Genomic DNA, 15770 nt, shown 5'->3' with positions numbered 1-15770 from the left:
TAAGCCTGATGAAGGACTTATGCCCGAAAAGTCGAATTTCCTGTTCCTTAGATGCTGCCTGACCTGCTGCGCTTTTCCAGCAACACATTTTCAGCTGTTAATCCAGAGACCCAGATAATGTTCTTGGGGACTGAGGTTTGAATCCTGCCATGGCAGTTAGTGGAATTTGAATTCAATGAAAAAAAATCTGGATTTAGAAGTCTCATGATGACCATGAATCCACTTTTGATTATTGGAAAACCCCATCTGGTTCACTAATGTCCTTTAGGGAAGGAAACAGCTGGCCCACCCAGTGATGCTCTCATCCCATGATTGGATAAAAAAAATTCAATACTTCTTTTTCAATTTCCTCTTTCGCCATGACTTGAGTAGAATATTCTTCTTTCTGAAAAATGGTATTAGCTTGTCAGTCTCAAAAACTACTCAGTAAGATTCAGCTTTCTGTCTTTTCATCTCCTCGTTATGCACTTTGCCCTGCAACATCACAATTTAATTGAAGCATGGAAGAGGGCAGTAGATGATTATTAGGAGAAATATAATGTAGAAGGGCATGGGGAAAATGGAGATTGATACAAGGTAATGATGTGAAGAGACAGCGCAACTGCTATGGGACAAATGGACTCTTTCTGCATCATAACAATTCAGTGATTAATGTCTTTATTTTTATGGATTGATCAGTCATCCAGAGGCCAAAAGCAGGGGGGATAAATGTTTCAGAAGCTCATGAAATTGTTGAATGTCTTTTTCTCGTTGTTTCGTTCAGTTGGAGTGAATCTGAATTCCATTTATTGAAGTTGATTGGCGATGGCTCCATTTTGAGTTAATGACTCCATGTTAGCTTTGAATTGAGATTGTTGTTTTCCTTCAATCTTCTGAGCAGAGTCTCAGGAACCAGGTCCAATATCTTCATGAGGTTCAAGACGACAACCGATGATGGGTTGCTGCTTTGGAGAGGAGACAGCACCATGAGGATTAACAGTGACTTCATCTCACTTGGTCTCCAGGATGGTGCCTTGGTATTCAGGTGAGTTCTTTGGTCTCTATGTAGAGATTCAACAGCATTTGTGACTCCTCAGAAACTAAAGCAGCCCATGTCCAAACGCAACAAGATCTGGACAATATCCAGGCTTCCTTCGACAAGTTACAAGTAACATGCATATCACACAAATGTCACGTAATGACCATCTCCAACAAGACACAATGTAACTATTGCCCATTGACATTCAAAGGCATTACCAACACTTAAGCCCTCACTACCAACATTCTGGAGTTATCATTGACCAGAAACTGACCTGGTCTAGGTTCTTAATTATTGTGGTGGCAAGAGCAGGTCAGAGACCAGGAACCCTGCAGTGAATAACTTACCTCCTGACTCCCCAAAGCCAGGAATGTGATAAATGCTCCTCACTTAATTGGATGAGTGCAACTCCAACAACCTTCTGACACTATCCAGGAGATTGGCACCACATCCACAAGTATCCACTTCCTCCACTACCAACACTCAGTAGCAGTAATGTGTACTACCTATAAGATTAGATTACTTATAGTGTGGAAACAGGCCCTTCGGCCCAACAAGTCCACACCGACCCGCCGAAGCGCAACCCACCCATACCCCTACATTTACCCCTTTACCTAACACTATGGACAATTCACCTGACCTGCACATCTTTGGACTGTGGGAGGAAACCGGAGCACCCGGAGGAAACCCACGCAGACACGGGGAGAACGTGCAAACTCCACATAGTCAGTCGCCTGAGGCAGGAATTGAACCCAGGTCCCTGGCGCTGTGAGGCAGCAGTGCTAACCACTGTGCCACCGTTCCGCCCTATGCTACAGAAATTCACCAAAGATCCTTAGACAGCACCTTTCAAATGCACAACTACTTCCATCTTAAAGGACAAGGACAGCAGATACGTGGGAACACCAGCACCTGCCAGATCCCTTCCAAACCGTTCACCGGCATGATGCTATTGTGGCACTGCAGAAGGTGTTCCCTGGCCAACATCTCTGTCTCAGCATTACTGCAGTGCTCCAGCAAAGCCCAGCACAAGCTGGAAGAACAGCACCTCATTCTCCACTTGGGAATTCTACACCCTTCAGGACTCAATATCGATTTCAACAGTTTTAGGGTTTGAGATACCTTCCTCCATGTTCTTACCCCATGCCTTGTTACCACATGGTCTGTTACTGCATGCAATCCATTGTTAGCCACTAATAATTACCATTTCTAGCTATTCATTCTCCTAGGCTAATCATTATCCACTCTTTTGTCTATTCAACTGTTCTTCTCTCTCCTTGAGCTCTATCTCCACCCATCATATACTCCTTAGCCCCTCCCCTCACCCCATCTTCTGCATAAAAACTAACTTTTTTTCTAGCTAGGAGCAAATTATTGCAAATAGAATCATAGCGATGTACAGCATGGAAACAGACCCTTTGATCCAACCCGTCCATGCCAACTGGATATCCCAACTAATCTAGTCCCACCTGCCAGCACCCAGCCCATATCCCACCAAACCCTTCCTATTCATATACCCATCCAAATGCCTCTTAATGTTGGAATCTGTACTGAAAATGCTGGAGGTCACAGCGGGTCACACAGCATCCATGGAGAGAAAGCAAATTGACATTTTGAGTTCCAGATGACCCTTTGTCAGAGCCAAAGTGAAGTGTGGAGGGGTCAGCATTTATGCAATAGGTGGGGGAAGGGTTTGGGCGTAGTGTGGTGTAATGTGCTGCGGAAGATAAGATGTTGTTAATACTGATTAAGTGATGGGAATGTGAGAATGGCAGAACAACCGAGTATCTATCTGCCGGGTGAGAAAGAACAGAGAGTCCCATTGGGGTGTGGGAAGGGAAGAGAGTTCATAGTGATGGAGAGTGTAACAAGTAAAGATAAATGAAAGGGAAAAAATTCCGAGCTACCATCTGAAGGAGGGTCATAGGACCTGAAACTCTGACTGCTCTCCACTGATGTTGCCGGACCTGCTGAGCTATTCCAGTTTTTGTCTTTCTTTTTACAACATTCCTTTGCCCCCTCCTGTACTGGTGGCATTTTGGAGACCGTGTTTACACCATTTATTGCTTTATCGCCACTAATGATGCAGTCAGCCTCTTTTATTGCCTACAAACATTTGCGCAAAGAATTCAACTAAGCCTTTCACAGTAATTTGTTGTTTGCATTTCTAATTTACTTTTATCTAAAAAATCTAGAATATTGTAGAATCAGACTTTTCCTTCTCTTTTTACCAATTAATAGACTTGGGACTGTGGCTTAACTGGGCCTTTTTCAAAAATGACCCCTATTAAAATGCTTGTGTGTTTCGGACTGCCTGTTTACAGAATGTTCAGTAGATTCCCTAAAGTTTCATCATACGGAGAAGCTTATGTTATCCAATGTCTTTATACGGAGACTAACATGGTTGTGATTTACCTCTGGAAACTCCTTTTCAGCTTTGTTACATCAACTTTAGTCAAGCTGCTACAACAACGGTATTATCTATTGTGTTTATACTGCTTTCTCTCTCTGCTGTTTCTGTATTTACCCGGGTATTTATAATGCTCTCCCTCTTGTTCCAGCTATAACCTTGGCAGTGGAACAGTTGCCATCATGGTAAATGGATCATTTCATGATGATAGATGGCACCGTGTGAAGGCAGTTCGGTGAGTCATTCGAGTAAAAGTAAAATACTGGTGGGTGCTGGAAACCTGCAATAAAAACAAAGGAGAAACTCAGCAGGTCTGGCAGCATCTGTGGAGAAAAAAAAACTGAGTTAATCTTCCGAGTCAAGTATGATTCCTCTGCGGAACCCGTCTAGGCGAGTAGGGATTATTTCATCACTGTCCTGACTTGCGGCTCGTGGACAAACTTTAGTCATTCTGCGAAAGTGTCACAACAGACTCATAACAGAATCGAAACATTAACTCGGTTTCTCTCTCCAAAGATGTGGCCAGGATGGTCAGTGCATTGATATAGGAGTTGGATGTCATGTTGCGGCTATACAGGACAGTGTTGAGGCCTCTTTCAGAATACTGCGTTCAATTCTGGTCTCCCTGCTACAGGAGAGTTGTTAAACTTGAAAGGGTGCAGAAAAGATTGATAAAGATGTTGCCAGGGTTGGAGTGTTTGTGCTGTAGGGACAGGCTGAATAGGTAGAGGCTTTTTAACCTCGAGCATCAGAGGCTGAGGGATGACTACAGAGGTTTATAAGATGATGGAGGGTGGGGTGCATGGATAGGGTGAATAGCCAAGGTCTTTTTCCCAGATTAGAGGTGTCCAAATCTAGAGGGAGAGAGTTTAAGGGGAGAGGGTTTAGAGGTAAAGAGTTTAAGGGGAAAGGGGAAACATTTAAAAAGGACCGAAGGAGCAGCTTTTTCACACAGAGGGTGGTGCACGTATGGAATAAGTTGCCAGAGGAAGTGATGAAGGTGGGTACAATTACAACATTTAAAAGGCTCCTGATCAGGTAAATGAATAGGATGGTTCCACCACCTTCTCAAGGGCAACTAGTGATGGATGGTAAGTGCTGGCCAGCCGGGACAGGATGAATTTTTAGAAAATTATTTACCTCAGTATTGTACAGACCAACATTAAGAATTCCTCTCCTGCCCTCCTCCATTGTCTCTGAGATATCTCACTGTCGAACTGGTACCCTAACCTGGATCAATTAAATAATCAATTATATCCAAATAAATATTGGGAATATCTAAGCCAGTGGTTGATGGTCAGATAGTGTCAGAGCAGCATAGTCACATACCAGAATCACATGGAATCCCAGATGCTGCTTACTATATTGGAATTGTCTGGAAATTGAAATTTCCATCAGGCTATTCCCCCTTCTTCTGGAACTTTCTGAAAGAATCCAGTGAAAGCAGAGAGTTCAGGGTATTCTTAGATTAGATTAGATTACTTACAGTGTGGAAACAGGCCCTTTGGCCCAACAAGTCCACACCGACCCGCCGAAGTGCAACCCACCCATACCCCTATGTTGCCCCTTACCTAACACTACGGGCAATTTAGGATGGCCAATTCACCTGACCTGCACATCTTTGGACTGTGGGAGGAAACCGGAGCACCCGGAGGAAACCCACGCAGACATGGGGAGAACATGCAAACTCCACACAGTCAGTCGCCTGAGTCGGGAATTGAACCCAGTTCTCTGGCGCTGTGAGGCAGCACTGCGAACCACTGTGCTGCCCATTCTGCTGTCGTTAAGTTAATATTTATCCAAGGGATTAAAAACTTGCTCTAAGTCCACAACCTGGCACTGAACCCCCATTCCATTACAGCCTCTCAACACCTGGCACAACTCCCGACATACTCCTTCCCAGATTTGATAGCACCCCCTCTCCTGACTCGATAATTCCTGATCTGACCTGACACCTTTTTCAGACTCTCCCCCTCTGAACCCAACCTGCCACAACCTCTCAATCTGCCACTCCCCAACCCATACCAGCTGACCACGATTCACTTAGCACTCATTCACTTGACACTCAGCTTGCACCCACCCAACTGGCAATTTACCATTTACCCAGATGGCCCAGGACCCATTTGGCTCCCCACCCAACTGGCCATTTTCTTGGAGAAAATATAGAGAATCACCAGGAGACGCAGAGAGTTCTTCAAGATGTAGGTCTTTTATTTGCAAACAAAAAACCGTGACACTGAGAAAACAGATTCTCAAATGCCCCCGAACCTCAGGGTCAGTGGTTTTTATATCGTTTTTTATCATGTTTCTGAGGGCTTATCAGCATGTCCAACTATATTAATCAAAGTACCTCACTCTAGCTACACAATAAACCAGTGATGTTAGTTCCCATTATCTCTCTAGTTGTACATTCTACTTAATGTTAATCTAATGTCACGGTTAGATATTTCGTGCTAACTTTTGCAACAATGGTCTTTCATTCCATACCCTACTTAATATTTTCCTAATGTCATGATTAGATATTTATTATCACGTCTGTTACAGTGATCTTCCATTCCAGACTAATCTGTCATGATTATGTATTTAGCTATTCCATCTCTTACAAAAGTCTCCTGTCTCAAGCTGACCCTATTAACTATTAATTAGATATTTAATGTCATGTCCCAAATATTGATGGTCCCAATCTTGTCATAATAACACTTAACAGGGGGACTACCTGTACTAACTGTTATCTCATCTCGCCATAGTGACCTATCAGCCTCAACCTTACTCTGCCAATTGGTGTAAGAGCATTCCACTATATTTATCCCATCCTGCCTTCCACAGACTCCTTGCAACAAATCACCAGTGGCCTTCATGCTTTACTCCATGCTCTTTATTTTCCATACCATTTGCCCACCTGGCCTCATACCTACCTAGCAGTCTTTCCCCTCATCCGTCTGGTTCTCAAGGATAGGTATTCAGGAGGCACAGTGGTGGAATGATAACGACATTGGACAATCCAGAGACACAGACAAATGCCACTCGCTTCAAGGACAATTAGAGACAAGCAACAAATGCTGCCCTTGCCGGTGATGCCCCCATCGCGTGAAGAGACTAAAGAAACCTCTCTCCTGCCGGACACGCTGAACCCCTCACATACCTTCATCTATTATCCATTCTCAGGAGCTGTCAAAGTGGTTCTGATTGTGGGGGTAAATTAGCTCCCTTCGCTGGTTGGCTGGTGTGTGATACAGAGAAATACCAACAGCGCAGGTTCAATTCCCACACTGGCTGAATCTGACCCTCCTTCTCAACCTTTCCCCCTGCCTGAGGCTTGGTGACTGTCACATGAAACCATCACCAGTCATAACTCTGCAATGAGGGAATAGTATACGGTCCTCTGGGACTGTGGATCCTTTAATTCCGCTGGACAGAAAGACATTTGAACATAGAGCATGCATTGGCCATTCAACCTCTTGGGCCTGTTCTGCCATTCAGTTCACTGATTGATTTGATTGTAATCCCAAATCCGCATTCCCATCTACTCGTGAAAACCATCCCACGCTGCCCCCCCATCCCCACCCCACCCCCACCCCCACTTAAATTAACAAAGATCTATCCACCTCTGCCTTGAATCATTCGAAGGCTCTCGTTTCCTCCAGCTTTTTCTGGAATAGAGTTCCAAAGACGGACAACCCTTGGAGAGAAACCAATTCTCCTTATCTCTGTTTGAAATGGGTGGCCCCTGATATTTAAACACATCTGGACTCTCCCACCTGAAGAAACAATCTCTCCACATCCACCCAGTCCAACCTGTCAGGATTTTAAATGTTTCAATCAAGTCAACCCCACCCCTCTCTCTCTCCCCCCCCCCCCCCTCTCTCAAAGCACCGACCCCTGTAAAAGGAGGCATAGTTTCAACTAAGATCTTCTGGGCTGGTATAATAAAACAAAGAACAGTGGGTGCTGGAGATCTGAAACAAACAAAAACAAAAATTGCTGGAGCAACTTAACAGGTCTGGCAGTATCTGTGGAGAGGGAAACAGAGTTAACCTTTTGAGTTCAATGACCCTTCTTCAGAACTGGGAAAAGGTGATATTTCAACTGATGATGTGGGTTGAGGGTTAAAGAACTGAGCAGATGGATGGAGATGGCAGCCAGAGAGACAGAAATAAGAAGGAAGGCAGACAAAAGGGTTGTTAATAGTAAGCAGAAAAGAAGAGAAGCTTCTCAGATTCCTGAAGATGATTACAACAGGAGGCCAATGTTCGGGAATCTCCAAAAATAAAAGTCGCCCATTGGTAAGTGGGCATCTTTGAATCTGTTTGTAATCTCTTGGCCAAAGTTTCCTATCCCCCATAACACTCTATTCCAATGCTGCCCTCGCTATGTTTGCATCAGCTTGATTCATTTGACCTTGAGCTCAGAGATCCTCTCCGGGACCAAAGATATTAATCCCAAGCGAGGCTTGAGAAGATTTTTAGTTCAGGTTGAGGTTGTGGATGTAGGCTTGCTCACTGAGCTGGAAGGTTAATTTCCAGACATTTTGTCACCCTACTAGGTAACATCTTCAGTAGGCCTGCTTTCTATTTATATGTTTGGGTTTCTTTGGGTTAGTGATGTCATTTCCTGTGGTGAGGTCATTTTCTGTTCTTTTTTTTTCTTTTTTTTCTCAGAGGGTGGTAGATTGGGTCTAACTCGATGTGTTTGTTGATAGAGTTCTGATTTGGCCAAATAAAGACATGTACAAGAAGCATGGCATTCCAACCAGAACTCTATCAACAAAACGCATTCCACCCTGAGCTGCTCTCACTGCTTCTGCCAAGTCCCATGCAGTCAGCAGCCCTCTGCTCACTGACCTCTATTGGTTCCCAATCCAGTACTAGCTCAAACTGATTTTGATTTACTCTAATTTAATCTGTTCCTCACTGTCTTCCTCACTCCTTATCTCTACAATCTCTTCAAATCCCAAAACCCATGCTTCTGCATTATAGGCTACTCTCAAAGAGTCCATCAATGTGTCCGTTTGTTTTTGTGTGTGTGTGTGTGTGCACGCATTAAGGTGTACAGTTGTCTGTGGCAGTGCATGTCTATTTAAGGATATGATTGCAATGACTTGTTGTTTGAGTATTGGATATTGACGGAATGCTTAGCTAAACATCTGAATTTCCTGACTGAGTGTTTCATCGTGTGTTTGTGTGTACAGGGTAAAGTCAGCTTCCTTTAGACCTCTCTACATCATTTACATGTGTTTGATGTCTCTGTAATGCAGGGATGGGCAGTCAGGAAAGCTAACGGTCGACGATTATGGTGCGAAAACTGGCAAGTCCCCAGGAAAGATGCGTCAGTTGAACATGAATGGGCCACTCTATGTCGGTAAGAGGCAATCAGTGCTAGACAGTCACTGGACTGCACAGTGCTGTGACTCTCTCCCAGCTCGAAAACAGGGCACACCATCACTGAAAGCACAGAACTTCCCAGTCACCAATGCCAGTTTTCTTTGTAAAATAGCATTAGATGCCTATTTCTAATTGCCTTTGAACTGAGAAGCTTGCTGGTTCATTTCTGAGTGCAGCTAACAGCCTGTTGTGGGTCTGGACTCACATGTAGACCAGACCAGGTAAAGATGGCCAACTTCCATGTCTCAAGGACATGGTGAACCAGATAGGATCTTACAACAATCAGTGTGATGGTTACCATCACTGAGCCAAATTATACTTTCCAGATTTTATTAATGCATTTAAATACTCCCATCTGCTCTTATGGATTTGAACCTATGTCCCAAGGGCATTAACCCCGGCCTCCAGAACAAATAGAGAGAATGTTGAAGAAACTTAGCAGGTCTGGCAGCATCTGTGGAGAGAGAAACAGAGTTAACATCTTGAGTTTAGCATGACTTCTGTTCAGAGCTCCTGGATTACCAGTCCAGTGACATTATCATTACCATCTTCCCCTAAAGTGCTAGCCCCTCGTGATGTGAAATCAGCAGAGTAAGGGACTGCTCTTGTTGGGTATATGGGATCTCTTAGGCTGATAGTTATAAGTCATCAGCCTGGCTAGTGATCAACTGAATCTTCTTTGACAGATTGTTGTTAGATTGGTCTGCCGAGGGAGATGGAGTAAGTGCAGGGGGGATGGAGTTGGGTTACAGGTGAACTATGACTTTGCTGAATGCACTGCAGACTTAAGGGGCTGAATAGCCTCCTTGACCACTGCGGAGGATAGACCAAGGTTCATGCATGGGCCTAAGAAAAAGACTCACTCACACCTGAAGACAGCATGTACAGTAATCAGTTAGAATTAGGACAATCCAAAACCGAGAGAAACCTCTGAGGACAGACTCAATGTGGGGTCCTCTGTTAAGAGGATGCTTGAGGTGATTATGTACAAAGTAGCCGCATCTGCACAGAGACCGGCTCTGATCTGCATAGGAAGATCTTCCTCTGCACAGGAAAGAGATGTCTCCAGACAGGAAGTAATCTGAAATATAAAACAGATCTCAACAATGATGGCTATATAGCCACTGTTAATTGTCATAAAATTCCATCTGATTCACTAATGTCTTTTAGGGAGAGAAATCTGCCTTCCTTACCCAGTCTGACTTACATGTGACTCCAGACCCAGCAATGTGGTTGACTTTTAGCTGCCCTCTGAAATGGTCCAAGTGGCCTCTCAATTCAAGGGCGGTTTGGGATGGGCAAAAATGCCAATGCAACCCATATTCCGTAAACAAGTACAAAGATTTCGTTTACACTCAGGAAACAGCTTATTTCGTACAGGAAGTAATTCCCTCCACTGAGGCAGCAGCAACCTTGTCACAGGAAAGAGTTATCACTGCACAGCAAAACCATACATGGGATAAACTAACCTTTGCACAGGAAACAGCAGCACATACACAGGAAGTAACCCTTTTCAGTCAGGAAGTAGATTCTCATGTACAGGAACTGGTCTCCCACACACAGGAGGTAGTTCCTCTCACTCAGGAAATAGATCCCTATACACAACAAGTGGCTCCCCAGAGACAGGAGGTAGCCTCCTATGCACAGGAAGTAACACCGTTCAGTCAGGAAGTAGCTCCTCATATACAGGAACTGGCCTCCCATACACAGGAAGTAGTTCTCCTCAGTCAGGAAATAGATCCCCACACACAACAAATAGCTCCCCAGAGACAGGAGGTAGCCTTCTATATACAGGAAATAACTCCCTTCAGTCAGGAAGTAGCTCCCCATAAACAGGAAGTAGCTCACTTCATAAGTAGCTTCCTATCCAGGTGTAAATGTCTCCACACAAGCATTATGGTGTGGTCAATGTGGTCACTGAGAATGTTGTCCGACAGAAGGAATCTCGTGCCTAACGTTTTCTTTTTCTTCTTTTCCTACTATGTCAGGAGGGATGAAAGAGATTGCCCTCCACACCAACCGCCAGTACATGAGGGGCTTCGTAGGCTGCATCTCCCATTTTACCCTCTCAACTGATTACCACATCTCACTGGTGGAGGATGCCACAGATGGAAAGAACATCAACACCTGCGGGATCAAATAACCCCCTCCGGCCAGGAGCTGTGCCATGGTCAAAGGAGGAAAGGGGAAAGCAAAGGAAAAGTGTTACTCCTTCCCCCAAAACAAAGTAACACTTGGACGATAAATATCTGAGCAATAACCGAGACTGGGAACTGGCAGTTACAAGACGTTCCATTTCCATGGGTTTTCAATGACAACTGAATCATCTAATTGCATCATTTCAGCTGGACATTATCTTTTCCCCGGTTGAGTCACTTGTTTGATTGTATCTTGCTCTTTTCCAATTAAATGACAGCTCTTGGTAGACAATGGGCTGGACCCTGATCTCCCTCGATGTGTAAATTAGTCTAAAATAATAGGTTTCTCTTGGACAAGGCAAGTGTTACGGAGCTTTGACTGGTTTAAGGTACTGAGTGGTCAACACCTAGTTGAAAGGCAGTAGAATGGATTTCAAGGACTCAGTGACCTCCTCCCATTCATGTCATGAGCCCTTGGAGCATTTGCTAAAGCTGCTACACAAGACCACAAGTTGTAGGGGCAGAATTGGCCAGAAATGGAAGTTTCTTTGTTTGTTGCCCAAGTGACTTACTGTCAGCACAAGGTGATTTTTTATAGAAGTTTACCAATTATGCCAAGTTTAAAGGGAAGAGAAAAATGAGCAAGGGTTGAAAGATCAGAGGAGAGGGGAAGACAGCTGGCAGATGCTGTCAATGCAGAGAATGTTTACAGGTTAACGCACCATGTGAGCTATTGCGTTTTGGTAAAACAAATAAAGAAAGGACTTATACAATTAATGGTAGAGCCCTGGGTATAGTTGTAGAACAGAGAGACCAAGGGATTCAAGTATATAACTCTTTGAAATTTGCATCATAGGCAGAGTTGTTAAGAAGGTGTTTAGCATGGTTACCTTCATTGCTCAGACCTTTGAGTATAAGAGTTGGAACATCATATTGAGGTTGTACAGGACATTAGTGAGACCTGTTCTAGAATATTGTGTACAGCTCTGGTCACCCTGTTATAGGAAGCACATTATTAAACTGGTCAGAGTTCAGAAACGATGTATGAGGATGTTGCCAGGAATAGAGAGTCTGAGACATAAATACAGACTGGAAAAGCTGGGACTTTTTTCACTGGAGTATAGGAGATTGATGGGTGACTTCATTGTGGTTTATAAAATCATGAGGAGCATAGATAAGGTGAATGATAAGGGTCTTTTCCCTGGGATGGTGGAGTTCAAAACTAGGGGACATATTTTTGAGGTAAGAGGAGAAAGATTTTAAAAAGGACATGGGGGCAACCTTTTCACATAGAGAGTGGTTCATATGTGGAATGACCTGCAGATACAGTTACAACATTTAAAAGTGATTTGGATATGTTCATGAAGAGGAATGTTTTCAAGGGAAATGGGCCAAGAACAGGCAGGTGAGACTAGTTTAGTTTGGGAATATGGTCGGCATGGACTGGTTGGACCAAAGGGTATACTGTCTGACTTCACAACTCTATGGCCATAACCAGGAAAACCATCTACACATCCAGTTTATTTTCAGTTGAGCTTTTAAAGTTCAGCTCACTGAATGGTAGCTGCCACATTTTCTGGGATCTTTGTACTTGTCATGAATTTATAACAACCCAAAGCTTCAGCCTGACTTTGACACAAAGCTTTGATTTCAAGCGGATGCAAGCTCAGCTCAGATTTAAACCTCTTCATTTCACTTGGGTCACAAAGTTAATATGGCACAAAAGTAGACTATTTGAACAATCCGGTCTTTGCCAGCTTTTAATCGAGTAATCTATCCCTGTTGTAGAGTTACCTCATGTTTCCAGTCTCTTCACTGGTGATTCTGCTGAATAGAAAGGGAAGGCCGTGAATGGTGGGGAGTAGCCCCGATGTCAAACACAAGGAAGAAAGACGTCCATTGATCCAGCACCTTTCATGATGTCATGTGCATTTTACAGTCAACATGTGGGGCAGCATGTGGCTTAGTGGTTAGCACTGTTGCCCCACACCAAAGGGTCCTAGGTTTGATTCCAGCCTCGGGCGACTGCCTGGATTTCCTCCGGGTGCTCCGGTTTCCTCCCACAGTCCAAAGATGTGCAGGTTAGGTGAATTGGCCATGCCAAATTGCCCACAGTGCTAGGTGCATTAGTCAGAGGGAAATGGGTCTGTGTGGGTTACTCTTCGGAGGGTCGATGTGGACTGCTTGGGTCGAAGGGCCTGTTTCCACACTGTAGGGAATCTAATCTAATAATCTAATCCATTTGAGATGTAGTCACTGAAAGAGATGATAACTAATCTGAGCACAGCAAGCTCCCAAAACAGGAATGTTCAAATAACCTGTGATTGTGATGTCAGTTGAGAGATGAATATTAGCTAGACCGTCTCTCCTGCTCTCCAGATTGTGCAATGACAAGGTGTTGCTTTATTGTCTTAGCATCCTCCAATAGTGCAGCATTCCCTCTGACTGCAATAGGAATTACAGATCTACCTTTGTACTCAGGTCTCCAAAGTGGGAGTTAAGACCATAAAATTATAAGACTGTAAGAAATAGAAATAGGAATGGGAAAGGGCTGTTCAGCCCTTTGACTCAGCTCTCCCATTCAGTAGAGGTGGCTAATCCAGAACTCCTTAGCCCACTTTCCCTAGAACCTTTGACTCCGCAACTGCTCAAGAACTTATCTCAGCCCAAAGTATATTCAAGGACTCTTCCCCTCCCCCCCCCCCCCCCCCCCACCCTTCCCCCACCCCCACACTCTCTGTAGCAAGGAGTTCCAAAAATGTTCGATCCTCAGAAGCAATTCTGCTTTATTTCAGTCTTGAGTTGGTACTCCTTTGTTCTGATACTCTGCCACATTCCCCAAAGGGGGAGCATCCTCTCAGCGTTTACCTTCTGTCAAGCCCCTTAAGAATCCAATATGTAACAATGATACCACCTCTCATTTTTCTAAACTTGAGTGAGCAGTAGATTCCCTCCATACTGGGGGATCATCCTAGTGCACATTCTCTGAACTGCCTCCAAGGAAATTGTATCTTCCCTTAATTAAGGGAACCAAAACTGCTCACTGTACCCCACCCCCCCACCCCCATACCTTGTACAGTTGCAGTCAGACTTCTGTACTCTCATAGTCTAAACCCCTTGAAATAAAGGCCAATATTCCATTAGCCTTCTTGGTTACCTGCTGCTCCAAAGTGTTCACTTTCTGTGTATCATGCACAAGTACACCCCCAAATCCCTTTATGTTTCAGCTTTCTGTAGTTCTTCAAGATGGCGGTGGAGTAGGGGCATGGGGCTTGTCTGCTTCTATCAGTTTTAATTGTTTTTTTTACTTCTGCTCTTTTTGTCTGCACTCTTTCTTTTTTCTTTTGTTCACTCTTTAAACAGGGCGAGAGTGAGCCCAGTCTACCAAGCATGGTGGCGACAGGATCAAGAGTGGTTTCCTCAGGCAGAGCAAGCCTTCAGAGAGCAAACGTGGGCCCAGTGGCAAGTAATGGCACTGGAGCATGGCAACATCCATGTTGGTGGGCCCACCAGTGCAGGACTGGAGACGGTGGTGGTGACCATTGCCTTCAAGATTTCAGCCCCTGTGGTTGATGGAGAAGGTGGTTGGCATCAGGATTGGGACATTGGTCTTCAGCTGTGGCAATGCAATAGGCCCAAATCAGTATCTTGGCAGATTGGCAGGAACAGTGATGGCATCAGCAGCACTGTGGTAGGCCTAGTATGGTTTTTTCTGGTGGCATAGCAGAGATGGTGATGTTGACCCCAGAGAGAGAGAGACTCCTGGAATGGACTGTGGTGCGAGGGCATTGGTGGGCATGGAGGTCTTTGTGGAGACCACCCTCACAACCTCTCTGTTGTTGAGTGGAGCACGAGAAGGGAGGAAGAACTCTGTTTTTAGTTGTATTTTACTTGTAGCTTAATATCTTCTGTAACCCAAAATGGCACCAGAGCATGACATCATGTTACACTCTTCACTATTTATTTGTTAGATATAAGTGATAATAAATAGTTAAATTCAACTTTTCTCCATGTTAATAATATTTTGATCTTTTGTTGTCACTTCCAAAATTAATAACACCCCACTTTATCATATTATATTCAATTTGCTAACTTTTTGCCAACTTATCCTATAGATATCTCTCTGTGAACTGTTTGTAACCCGCACTCAATTTGTATCGAGGGTTACTGAGTTATATTGAAGGTTATTAATCTATATTGGGGATTTTGAGCAATATCAAGAGGTATAGAGCTGTATCAGGGACATTGACTTGTATCGGGGGTAAAGAGTTATATTGGGGCTATTGCATTGTATCAGAGGTAATGAACTGTATCAGGGGCTATTGCATTGGAATGAAAGTTACTGAGTTGTATTCAGGGGTTGTGTTGTATCAGGAACATGGATCCAAATCCAATTAAAGCAGATTGAGCAATTGAAAGCCAGGAAAAGTCTGGAATTACAAGTTAGTTTAATGGTAAGTATGTAACCAGTGATGATTATCACTCATTGAAGTAAAAACCCACCTGATTCATTACTGCCTTTTTGGGAATGAAATCTGCTATCTTTCCTGGTCTGGCCTGCATATAACTGCAGACCAACAGGGCACTTTATACATAGAGTAACCCAGATACCCAGATATGAGTTACAGACACAAATCTAATCAAGGATTTGGGGGTAAATAATTGATACCTGGGATTTACAGAGTGGAATCCAATTGTGTGTTCAGAGTCATTTATATATAGAATTACACGTACTCAGAGATCTGATCATGGGGTTCAGGGATTTATATATTTAGAATAACGGATTATTGGGAACAATTTGCAATCTCAAATCTAATCAAGGC

The 15770-nt window shown here is 43.9% G+C and overlaps 1 protein-coding gene across 3 annotated transcripts in view; it reads left to right on the top strand.

Moving 5' to 3' along the window:
• The window catches only part of LOC132821638 (pikachurin), a 110244-nt gene extending 98985 nt beyond the window's left edge, over nucleotides 1-11259 (top strand). For all 3 annotated transcript variants that reach the window (XM_060834361.1, XM_060834359.1, XM_060834351.1), the window contains 4 exons: nucleotides 881-1024; nucleotides 3580-3663; nucleotides 8683-8786; nucleotides 10798-11259. In XM_060834361.1, the coding sequence (XP_060690344.1) occupies nucleotides 881-1024; nucleotides 3580-3663; nucleotides 8683-8786; nucleotides 10798-10952 (487 nt within the window). In that variant the 3' untranslated portion in view covers nucleotides 10953-11259. The remainder of the gene's footprint in view (nucleotides 1-880; nucleotides 1025-3579; nucleotides 3664-8682; nucleotides 8787-10797) is intronic.
• Nucleotides 11260-15770: the final 4511 nt, after the last annotated feature.

Source organism: Hemiscyllium ocellatum, chromosome 2 (genome assembly GCF_020745735.1).
Source record: "Hemiscyllium ocellatum isolate sHemOce1 chromosome 2, sHemOce1.pat.X.cur, whole genome shotgun sequence".
Classification (NCBI taxonomy): Eukaryota; Metazoa; Chordata; class Chondrichthyes; order Orectolobiformes; family Hemiscylliidae; genus Hemiscyllium; species Hemiscyllium ocellatum.
The sequence above is the reverse complement of the archived record's forward strand: the minus strand, read 5'-3'. Positions and strand labels throughout refer to the sequence as shown.